Source organism: Cavia porcellus, unplaced genomic scaffold (assembly GCF_034190915.1).
Source record: "Cavia porcellus strain 051 isolate PalLab524CR breed Dunkin Hartley unplaced genomic scaffold, mCavPor4.1 scaffold_31, whole genome shotgun sequence".
Classification (NCBI taxonomy): Eukaryota; Metazoa; Chordata; class Mammalia; order Rodentia; family Caviidae; genus Cavia; species Cavia porcellus.
In genome coordinates, this window is record NW_026947514.1 from 7,487,416 (window position 1) to 7,499,648 (window position 12,233).

Genomic DNA, 12,233 nt, shown 5'->3' on the forward strand with positions numbered 1-12,233 from the left:
ACTGGGAGAAATAAGCGTAATTGGCAAAGTGCACAAAATGACTTCAAAACAGCAACTCCACAACGCAGGCTGCTTAAGTATCATTAAAGGGCCAAGAGGTCAAAGAATCAAATGGCAGGACCCTCTTCACTCCCAAAAACTTGGTCACAGGGGTCAGACACACACTAGAGTACAAATACATCTCAGTGACACCACCTAGCTAAACGTTTTACTGGGATTCTATCATCTTAACAAATGTTACATCTCTGTTAAGAATTTTGTGTTTTCTACATTTCACCAATAGTGCAGTTCTGCAAATGTGCCTTACACAATGCTAAGACTCCTTGTGTACTGGGTGCTAGGTAACTAAAATCAAGAAGAATATTCCCTATTAATGAAAAACAAAGAAAATTTGCTGCAACAAAGCAATATGATGGCAAGAATAGACTTAGTACTCAGCACGATTCCTGGCCAACAGGATACATGATCTCTGGGAAATAAATGAGTCTATTTCTTCTCACTCTGAAAAATAACCTTGGCATGAAAAATACCCTACCAGTCTGAAAAATGTTCTCCAGTCCTATTCAGTCACCAATCCATTCTCAGAAACCATCAGGACCAATTTTCACAAGAGCCTCCCTCACTCATACAAAGCAGCAGCCTTAATTCCCATTAGGCTCCCTGCCTGATATGTGGAGATAAGCGCATTTGCACATTTGCATAAATTGAGGAATCATCCTTCTTCATTTGATGTAAGGTAAATCTCAAAGCTCTGCTTATTTTTCAAATCAAACATATTTTTAAAGTTTTACGTCCCAAATGAAAAACCCTATTCATAGTATATCTGATTAGGGATGCCTTTATGAAAAAAGATATATAGTTGTCAAAATTAAAACCTTTTTTTCTTCTTTTTAGGCATCTGGGACATTCACTTATTTATTATTATTTCACATTAGTGCTCAAACTTTAAAGGAAAAAAAAAGCTGGCCTGTTTCCTTTAAGAAATTTAATTTTAGGGTCTGTCAACATTTTGAATGCATCCGTGTTATTTTTAAAATACACACTTGCATACTGGAAAAAAACTTCGCATAAGCTTTCCATATAACCATTTCCTGGGCACTTACTAACTTAGTACATGCCAGGCTCTATGCTTAACACATTACCGCATTACCTCATTTGTTTAACAAATATTCTCTCATAATTTTTACAGCACTGAGCCTCACAAGAAGTCATTACACTTTAAACTGTTATTTGTACTGGATACTAGTACTGTACTAACATGACAGTAATGCCTAAAACGGGGTTATTGTTATTAAATTCAACCTGTGCTACTGTATTAACACAGAATGTGATCTGCAGTGTTGATAATGCATTTGTGGGGGCCTCAACAGAGAAAGCTATTCAGTGACTAGAGTACCTTAGTTATGTTCCTTTCTGCAGGCAAGCAGATGAACACGATCTCAGCCACCTGGAAATTTAATTCCCATTACCCTGTGCCACTTTGAACCACATAAAGGTAACCTGCATAAAAAATGACCAGATAAAGAACCCTCGCTTCCTTGTCAAACTGGTTTAATGCTGTCCATTAAATCCTTCGCTCAACCTGTCATTAAAAAAAAAAAAAAGAAAAAAGAAAGCCCAGTGTCTGGCCAGGGTTATAATTCAAAGGCACAAGCACCTGCCTGGCAAGCGTGAGGTGGCGAGTTTGATTCCCGGCACCAAACAAAAAGTCAGGTGTCTTCACTGTGAACTCTTAAAAATAAATGCTGCCCTATATCTTTTTTTTTCCTCTAGTGAATTCGTCTTAACGGATGGGGAACTACAGTAATAAATACGTAAGCAAATATAACGATGTGAGGTTCTTCAACAGTTCCGTAAATGTACCCTCCCATAACCAGTATTTCCTAATTGTTCCCAGAAAGAGATGGGGGAGGCAAAGGAAGCAACCATACAAAGAGAAACAGGAATGGTGACTTTGAAAGAAAAAGACGTTAGCTTCTGCATCTCCTCTCCCAGTGACTCTGGTGCCATGTTTCCTAACTAAACACCCTAAGAATGTTACCTCGGCAGCGGGAAAAGCTGCGTCAGGAGAGGGGCCACCCTGCCAGCTGCAAGGAAAGGTCAGAAGCGTCTAGAGGGGCACGAGCAGCGCCGGTCGCGGTCTGCGGCCCTGCGGCCCTGCCTCCCTGCACCGCGCCCTGGAGTCCACCCTCACGCGGCCTCACCGCGAAGGGACAAGCAAGCACAGGGTCGCCCTCGCGGTCCCCTCTTCCGTCTCGGGTCTCCGTCCAAGTCACCTCCTCGAGGTGCTGATTCCAAGAACCTCACCCCATCACTATGGCCCGCTCTCGCCAGTCCTGGAAAGAAAGCCTCTCAACGCGCGTCCATACTCTGTCGCCCGCGCGTCGCATTCAGCGCTTCCCCGCTGAACGAGGGGGGCGGGGGCGGGGGTGGTGGCCCGGTGGCCTCGTCGGTCCCGCCGCCAACGGGCTGCAAGCACGGCCCGGTTCTTAGAGGCCGCAACCCGGCAGGGACAGCAGCGGGCCGATTGGAGAGCACTGCCCGCCGCCGGCAGCCCCGGGACCGACGGCGCCCGAACGAGGCCAGGGGGGAGCGGACGCCCGCGCCTGCTGCGGAGGGCACGGCCGCCCCGAGGCCCGCGCCGCCCCGGCCCCGCCCGGCCAACCGTCCCCGCGCCGCGGCTCGGCGCGCGAGTTCTGGGACCGCGCCACCCACGGCCTCCCCTACCCCGAGCCGCAGACCCGTCGCCTTCTACCAGTACGAACTTCCCGCCGCAGTCGCCGACTTGCAACTCCGAGGCGCCGCCAGCCCCTCCACACCCCGCAGTATGGAGCCTTCCCATTGGCTCTGGGCGACGGAGAAGGCGGGACGAGTGGAACGCGGCGGACCGAGGCCGCGCTTCCCGGCCGCCTCAACAGGCATGCTGGGAGCTGCGATCCGTGCGCGCGATGCTCGCTGGGAATTGAAGTCTTTCAGCGACACAGTAGTCCTATTATTACTCCGGCCTGGCCACGATGGCTTCTGGGAATTGTAGTTTACAAACCGCAGATGTAGGCCTCTGAGCACAGTGTAGCCATCAATGCTGAAAGAACAGAGCAGTATTACCGGTGTTCAAAGGAGGTTGGTTTGTTAAGTGCGTTTCAAAGGACAGGTTATAAAAGAAAAATTGTGTTCCCGCTGGCTGTGTGTCTGCCCTGCGTGCTCAGATTTGCATTCTTCTCAGCCTCTTACCCACCACCCTGAAGTGCTTTCACACTCTAGCGTGGGTCAGTAGACTGACCTGGCTGTGTAGACTGGCTCTGGAAGATGCAGTCTACAGTTCAAATCCCAGCTCTTCCACTTTAGAGTTGTCAACCTAAGGGAAGTCATATATCCTCTATTTGCCTCAGTCCCGTTTCTGTCAAGTGAGATCATTTTATAGGCAATTCTTTGCACTTACTTGGTTCTCAAAATTTAGACCCCAAGCCTGTCTTTTCAACACATATTTCCATGTCTGCCTAACCCTCCATAATAGTGCAGCTGTAATTCTTACACCTGTTTCCTTTGTTTGTATAATCATTTGTCTAAGTCCTTGTTACCCATGAGACCAGGAGCTTATTTGTGGGCCGAGATTCTGTTCTAGGTCAATGTCACAAAGTCACAGGCAGAGGGGGATTTACAAGGAGGCTAACATGCTGGGAAGCACCTTAACTGTGTTTACACAACTTTGGGGACTTTTTATTTGCCAAGCTAAGATATTTCTATACAATTTTCTTAAAGTGGATCCTCAAAATCGTGTGTCGGTCCCCACAAGACTTAGAATCCTCCTCTGTGCAGCTGACACTGCAGGACTGTAGCTGATGTCTGGAACTGGCCACTCCAGCTACTCTCACCTATCCTGACCTGCTCCAGCCTGTCCTCTGCCCCAATAGGCTGCCTCTGTGAACCATTTCAGGGTCTGTTTCCTAGGTTTTATTGGGTTTGGCCAATGGTGAAGCCCACAGAGGATAGGGAGGAAAGAGAAAGAATGGTTAGCGCAGGTGTCTCCCCAGGTCCTTCCTGGCAAGCTCACCTTCGGTTAGGTCTCCTAGCTGAAGGTCCTGCTCCCTGGTCTCCCTCCAGTCTGCAGTAACAGCAGCGCCTCCCTTTGTTCAACCAGTCTAGAGGTGATTGCACCGTGACTGCTGCCGAACCCCAACTTACTGCTCCCTCCCAGTCCCCACACAGTTGTAACCAGTCTCACTGCCAACAAATCCTGCAGAGGATGTCTGCATGTCTCTGCTTTCTGTCGAGACCCTGATGGCAACACAAGGTGAACACTCGATGAATATTTTTCAGCAAAGAGGTCTCAAGATTCACACGTCTCATGATGTGTGATCCCCCAGCAAGACTCTGTGGCCAGAATCCATTGAGTAAAAGACATTCTCGCACACACACACACACAAACACACACACACACACACACACTAAGAAGACTTGGAAAAGATTTATCTGTTACAGTGTGACCATGGTCCCCTCACCTCTCCACAGATCTGCAGAAGAAAGGTCCCTGCTTCGACTCAAGGTTGACAATTGGCTGACCTTAAAGCACAATTAAATCAGCGCCAGTGCATGGAGTGTTCCAAGGTGAGAATAGAATGTATTTAGTCTGTAATTCGTGGCTCTGGCACCCTCAGTCGGACGCCTGACTGTGAAGTGCTAGTTCCATGCAGCTATGTTCCCAGGCAGTTGCCAACACCTCCAACACCACCCACACGTGCTGAGACGTCCTCCCCGTGCAGAGCGTGGCAGGACACCAGTCCAAGCTGCTATCACAGAGACAGCAAGTCTGAAATGCTGGAGGTGGAGATACAAGCCAGGGGTACAGGAGACCCTTAGCGAGTTTTCATGAGTTGGTAACCTGGTACCAAAAACAGTGTCAGGCAGAAGGTTAAACCAGTCAGGATTTGCTGCTATGGGGTTTTTGAAATTAAGAATGGGGAGTGGAGGTTAATGAATATAATCCTGCCATAGATCCAGACGTGAAAGAACCTACATAGTCCAAACACATGTACTTAGGGTGAGTCAGGGGCAGGGTGGACCTCCAGGTAGTCTGGTATAACTGATATTTAAGGAGGCCTTATTATCTGTCAGGTGCTCTGACTTTTCACACACATTATCTCCCCAACTTTTTTTTTTTTTTTGAGACAAATTCTCTCTATGTAGTTCAGCCTGGCCCTGAACTCACCATGTAGCCCAGGCTGGCCTGGAACTCACAGTGATCCTCCTGCTTCAGCCTCCCAAGTGCTGGGATTATAGGCCTGCACCACCATGCCCAGCCAATCTCCCCAATTTTTAAAAGAACAAAAGTATCTCAAAGAATCTAAATGGGTCCACATCCCCTGTACCTACTTCAAAGTGTTCTTTACGTTACCCCTTTGTACATAGCCCTCATACTGAGGGCAATTCTTAGAGATCACTTGAGCACAGTGGTAGACACTTATACATGACACTGCCATAACCAAACGGCAGGATTCCTGGTGAAGGGGTCACTGTGGATAAGACAAAGTGGCTTGTAAGAGGGTTAGGCACTGTACATAAAAAATTTTCCAGCTGTCCATCAAAGGAAGATCAATTAATAGCCTACATCAAATCTGCACTGATATGCCACATAGGTGGGCATTTCTGAGAACCCCTGCAACCCTAGTAGCCCTAGTGCAAGATGAGGGGATGTAAACACAGTCTAAGGTGCTTTGGGAAAGAGGGTGGTGGTACTGTCTCCCCCAAGCAGAAACACAATCTGTGAAGTTCAAACAAACAAGGATGTCATTAGACAGCAGCTTGGTTGACCAGCAGGCACTGGCTCCCCTGATGAGTCAGTTCAGAAGCCTGGTCCTTGTTGTTTCCATCTGTGGAGTGGGCACAATCCTCTAGGGCCAACCAGCAATTTGCCTCCCCAACCCGTTGGGAGGCAGATGAGGTAAGGTCTGTGAAGGGTTTTGATCTGTTTGGAACAAAGCCACGCTGGTTTGTTCCTAATTATAAGCAGCCCAAACACCACTCAGGGAAGTATCACCTCCTGGGAAGAAGGAAATGGGAAATGAGGGAGGGGCAGGATGTGTTGTGGGGTCACCTGGTTTGTATTTTCCCAATTTATTTACTTGTGAGCATGTACCATGTGCCGGGCACAGTGTTCTCAACACGTTTATAATCTGGTAAAAGACCCAGGCATTTCACAAATTCTAGTAACCTATTACCTCCCAGGAAAACCAACTCACTCAACCTCACAAGGCAGGTCATAAGACCAGGTGTCCAGATAAAGTGCCCAAACCCCACATCAATGAATTGAACTGCTCAATGTTATGCTGCTAATAACCAGGAGAGCCGGCTGCTTCCAATCCCGCCCTTCACCCATCACAGCTGCTAAGGTCAGGAGGTCAGAGCTAACTGGAGGCACCTGGACTCTCCGGCAGTTCTGCAGCGGCCCAGCTAGTGCCTGCTGGCCCAGCCCGTCAGTGAGTTTATAGGTACTCATTCCCTGTACTAAATCCCATTGTGCTTAAATATACCTAGAGTAGTTTCTATATCTCGTGCTACACTGGCTGATACAGGGGAGAAGCTGGCCTAGATAAACGCAATCTCTCCTCCATACTGAGATGCAAGCTTTCCGTGTTTGAACCTCTCTGAAGTCAGGACATGCCTTCCAGGCTATCCCTGCTGTATGTGCCAGTGGATTTATTGGTTCTTTATCAGCGGCACATAAAATAATGGGGCTTTTTACATTTGACAAAGAAAGATTTGATGAAACCCTAGAATAACCTGGTGCTTTGCTTCCCTAGAAATTCTCTCCAGATCGTCTGCCCTAATCATCCTGTAGTGTGCGTGGGATTTCCTGAACTCCCACGGCCCCAGAAACTTCTTCCTTTCACCTGCCTCACATGTTTTTTGAAAGCAGAGATAAACATCCACAGAGAAAGGCTGACACAGGAGAGTGACACGAGGGAATCCAGGTCTCGCAAATGAGAAAGATGTGAACCTGGAACTTCCCCTTGCTGTCCACGTGCTCTGTGACCTTGTGGAAACCGAACCTTACTGAGCCTCTGTCCTCATGTGCAACTGACAGTGGCTGCTGGGATCAAATGAGATAGCATATGTAAACATTTTAGCCCTCGGGAAATGCTCGGGAAAGATGCCTGGGTCCTCCTCCTGCTCAGCCCTCTCCTTCTGAACATCACAGGGTCTGTGCTCACATCCTTCCCACTCTGGAGCTGAGCGGCAGGCAGCCGTCATAGGTGGCTGGATAAGGCTCTGGTCAAATGTGTGTGCACGGTCACAGCCCTCTGCCAAGTTGCGAACTGGGAACGGAAGGAGTGCTTTTCCCCAAACAAAAGCAAATCATCGCTTTTATTTTTGCAAACATCCAACTCCTGTCATGTTTTGATTTCAGGGCTGCTCCAAGATTCTGGGACAAAAGGCACTATATATAAGCATTATTATGAGACTCAAAGGGGCTCTGAGCAAAACAAAATCCTTTTATTATAAGAGAATTGGAGAGACTTGTTGCCAAATATAGTTACTGCATGGAAAATGCATTTTTCTACACATCACCACCAGCACCAGCACTGTGTTGTTGCTGAGCCCATACCCCGCAAATAATTGATTAGAAAATTGATTAGAAAACACTAATGATGTATCTTTGCAGTTTCGGTGGGCTGGGCATGGTCCTAAGTACTTCATAGCTAGTGCAGGGTCTCACTGGGTCTTGCTGGTGACTCCAGAAGGCAGAGTACATAACTGGCCCATTTTACAGGTGAGGGAAGGGAGTCTCAGAGATCTTCAGCAATGCTCTCAAAGCCACACAGCCAACAAGGAGAGGATGCAGGAGCTGAGCTCAGCCGTATGGCACCAATGATCACTGTCTCCCTGTGTCAAAGGGACTGAGAGACTGGATGACAAAGAAAGGTAGGAGCTGAGTGATCATCAGAATCTGTCGCCTGACCTCTAAGGTCAAGGTCACGTGAGTGCCACAGAGTATCCTAGTGACTCAGGGTGAAGGGAGTCCTAAAGAGCCAGGGTTCTTTGGGGACACAGGTGCAGGTTCTACTTTGTTCTTACAAGTTTCTTTAGCTCCCTCCACAACCCCACCAGTTTCTCAAGCCCTGTGGCTTCCCCCTAGCTTGGATAAGAAGTGCACTCCAGCTCTTCGCCCAGCAGAAGGACACAAGAAAGGGGACAAAGATGGCAGCTCTCAGATTTGGAAATATTAAAATACAGTTTCAGAACTCATGGCAGCAGCAACAGAACACAGAGACATTATAAGTTTCAAAAATCTGTGCATTAGAGCACTGAAGATCAAGGTCTTAGAAGAAAAATCTGAGCACAGCAGAAGTTTCAGAGGACCACACAGTCCAGTCCTACATGGGACGTTTCCTTAGGGGTGCAAGAGGGGAGCAGAAGGAAGAAAAAGAAAGGGCGGTGATGTTGAATTGTCCCCCAACAGTGGTGCCAATGGAGCTCCACAGGGGACGCACCTGATGTGCCTCAGAGCAGGTCTCATTTGGGCTCCTGCCTCGGACTGTGACAGAGACAGAGTCTCTGCGTATTTAGAGACACAGTCTTAAGGTAAAACAAATTCACATGGGTGGGCCCAAATCCCACATGACTGTTGTCCTCATAAGACAAAGAAAATTCAGACACATACACACACAGAAAGGAGACTCGTAACGGCACAGAGAGAAGTCACCCCTCTGCAAACCCAGCAGAGAGGGACCTCAAAAGGAGCCAAATCCCCCTAGATCTTGGGCTTCTGGCCACCTTCACTGTGAGGAAGTCAACAGTACCCGGTCTGTGGTGGTTTGTGGACAGCCTTAGGAAACAGACAAACACGGTGACCAAACCACAGCCAGTTCCACAGCTGAGGCTGCGCCCCGCCCCACCCATCTCAGCAGGGCCCTGGCCCTCAGCGTGGCATTCCTCTCCACCTCCACCTCAAACCCACACGGTGCAGAGACCTGACTGCAAACCAGGCCAAGAATCCTTTCTTCTCCTCCTCTGCCTTGGGATCAGGAGAAATTCCTGTGCAGCCCAGAGTGTGAATGGAGGGGAGATGGGGGTGCAAGCATACTTCAGATTTTTAAATAAATAGACAGAATTCCTAGGAGATCAGCAAAAAAGAGACAGGAATAAACTGCATTGCCCTTCTAACATAAGAGACCTTTGGAGGGGGTTGATTTACAATATTTTCTTTTTCTTCTTCTTTCTCCTCCTCTTCTTCCTCCTCCTCTTCCTCCTCCTCCTCCTCCTCCTCTTCTTCTTCTCCTCCTCTTCTTCTCCTTCTCCTCTTTCTCCTTCTCCTTCTCCTTCTTTTCTGCATGAGGGGCTGAACCCAAGGCCTTCTCACTGAGCTGCATCCCCAGCCTCATTTTTCTTAATTTTGAGATACTAGCTCACCACATCACCTAGGTTTGGCTTAAACTTGCAGCTCTCCTGCTTCAGCCTCCAAGAATGCTAGAATTGCAGGCATGCACCATCACACCCAGTTTAATCCTCATTATCAACCCTGACAGGTGGCCATGGTCACCAATCCCTAACATTTAAGAAACAGCATCTTTAACCACAGTGAGCTAGTGTCATGGCCTGGGTGTGGTTTGTTCCCCAAAGTTTCATGCACCGGAAGATTGATGCCTAGTAGCGTGATGGTAAGAGGCAGCAGGTCCTGGGGGCAATGAGGACGTGCCCTGGAAGGGACAAATGTACTTCTCATGAGATCCTGAGTTCAGCCTCATGAAAGCATTGTTGTGGAGGAAAGAGTCTAGTCCTTCTGACCCCCAGGCTTCCTGTCATATAACTGGCCCCCTCCTCCTGACACCAGGTCATCAGAATGCCACCAAGGGAGCCTTTGCTAGCACCGTCCTATTTGAGCTTCCAGCCTCCAAAGCTGTGAATTGATGAAACTTCATCTCTTTACAAATTACCAAACTTCTCGTATTTTGTTGTAATAACAGAAAATGGACTAAGCCAGCAAGTTAGTGGCAGAGCAGGGTTTACACCTGAGACTGAGGTGATTGCTGCATCCCTCCATGCTGCCTGCTGAAACTGGATCAGTGGACGTTTTTTTCTCTCTTAATTTCTGCACAAACGACTTTGGTTAATACCTTGAGAGAGAGTGAATAATCAGCAAGTTGATAAATTAGCCTCACTTCAAGCAAACAAGCCAATTGTTATTTTGCCTTGTGCAGGTGTGGCTTGATTGCAGACCACTAGTGACCATTAATAAAAGGAAGCCAGGTTGCAATTCACCAGCACGTACGAATCTCCCAGGTCCAGTACCCACTCCCGGGAGCTGAGCTCTGCCAATATTTTCATAAGTTAACACCTGCTGTAGAGGCATAAAGTATGATTTAACCGAGGTAACATTTATCCTTGGGGATTTAAATATAAACTAAAGAATAATCGGTGAACTTGATCATTCTTCCCCATGTCTGTCATTGGTCCTCACTTAACAGAGACATCAAGCCTCGGGTGTCCTAGAAAATCTGTCAAGCAGATTCTAAGAGGTTTCAGGACATATTGCAGAGCCTTTTGAGGCTCAATGGGTTGGATCTGAAGTACATTCACTTACTGTTAAGTAAATATCTACTGAGCACCTACTACAGCCCAGGCACTCTTCCAGGCTCGCAGCATAGAGATGAACAAGATGTTACAGTTTAGACCTAGATGTCCCCCAAGAGCCCCATACATCCATGGGCTGGGCTTTGGAGGTGATTGGATTGCAGGGCTTAGATCAGGCTTGTTGTTAGGAGGTGGGGTCTGGTTCATCACTGGGTGTGTGGCCTGGAAGGCTTCATCTCCTTCCCCTGCTCCTCCCTTGATCTCTCTGCTTCCTGTGCAGCATGCTATGAGCAGCTCTCCTCTGCCAGGCCACCCTGCCTTGGAGCCAGCTGACTGACTATAACTTCTACAAACTGGGAGCCAACATAAACCTCTCCTTCCTTTAGTCATGAGTATCAGGTACTTTGTCCCAGCAACGAGGAAAATAAGATGCAAGAAAAGATTGCTGCCCAAACTGGGTAGGATGACAGACATACCTCTAATTCCAGTCCTGTGGGAGGCTGAGGCAGGAGGACTGTGAATTCAAGGCCAACCTGGGCAGCTTAGCAACTTAGCAAGACCTTGTCCCAAAAATGAAAAGTAAAAAACAGATGGGAATGTAGCTCAGTGCAAAGGCCCTGGGTTCAATCTCTCATAAAAAAAGGAAAAAAGAGAGATCACTGCCCTAATGAAGCCATACTCTGAAAGACAGAGGCACCTACACTGACAGTTACAGGACTTGGTGATGTTACTTCATGAGGGGACTGCTTTTCTCACCTTCCAGTACCATGAGGAAAATTACGTTCCCCATGCCCAGGGAAGCTACTGGAAAGGAATGCTAGTCCTTCTCCCAGTCCCTCCTCTCAGGTAATCCCAAGGAAAGTGACTTGTTGGATTTATAAAACTAAGAAAGAACCCGGCATTACCTAACTCTCTTTCAGTCTGTCAACTTATTATTATACTGTGGTCACTGCCCCCGTGATGGTGTGCATGAACATGTGACAGAACCAAATGAGTAGGAGATGTGGGCTTTGTGACACAGCATTAGGTGACAGTGGGCATCGGAGAGGATCATCCACTGCAGTGACTCTGGATCCTGGTCCCTAACAATGTCAGCCCAGTGGCACATCACCCCGAGAGTGGGAACTCCAGTAACAGATGACACAGGTCCTGTGCGGGACAGAACTGGCCAGAGATCTCATCACAATATGCCAAGGAGCACATGGCTGAAATCTGACCAACTGTCCATTTCTGAAGATGTCCATCTAATCTTCTCAGGGGAACTGAGCCTGGGGAAGCTAAACTGCAGGTCAGCAGGGTGAGCTGCTGGATCTGTGTCTTTACCGTGCATTGCTGCTCTCTGCTAAAGTGTCTGCCTCCTGCACACCTTGTGGAGGTGCCCTGTGGCCCTTGTCTCAGATCCCAACCTCCCTGACTCAGTCTCCCCTTTCAGACTTGCCACAGCTCACCACGCTCCTCCTGCAGCTCTTGTCTGTGTGTCTGTTCTCTCTCCACATGCTCTGATGCAGGGCCTGCCATAAACACTCTTCTTTGGTTCTAAGTCTTTGATGTTCTTCCTGCTTGGATCTTCATATCCCCACCTACGCAGATTCCAGAGAGTGGAGACAGAAACATGGGAATGAATCATCAGTGTCTGACTGGTGTGCTGGAAATGGGGCAGGGTG

General features: G+C 48.1%; 1 protein-coding gene across 4 annotated transcripts in view; it reads right to left on the minus strand.

Annotated features, from left to right (window-relative positions):
• Vrk1 (VRK serine/threonine kinase 1) overlaps positions 1–2,887 on the minus strand; it is a 75,909-nt gene extending 73,022 nt beyond the window's left edge. For 2 of the 4 annotated variants that reach the window (XM_063241240.1, XM_003463008.5), the window contains exon 1: positions 2,728–2,879. In XM_063241240.1, coding sequence (XP_063097310.1) covers positions 2,728–2,842 — 115 coding nt within the window. In that variant the 5' untranslated portion in view covers positions 2,843–2,879. Of the gene's footprint in view, positions 1–2,307; positions 2,557–2,727 lie in introns of those variants that run through there. The other 2 variants (XM_023562033.2, XM_063241239.1) reach the window with 2 other exon arrangements.
• Between the last annotated feature and the right edge of the window lie 9,346 nt (positions 2,888–12,233).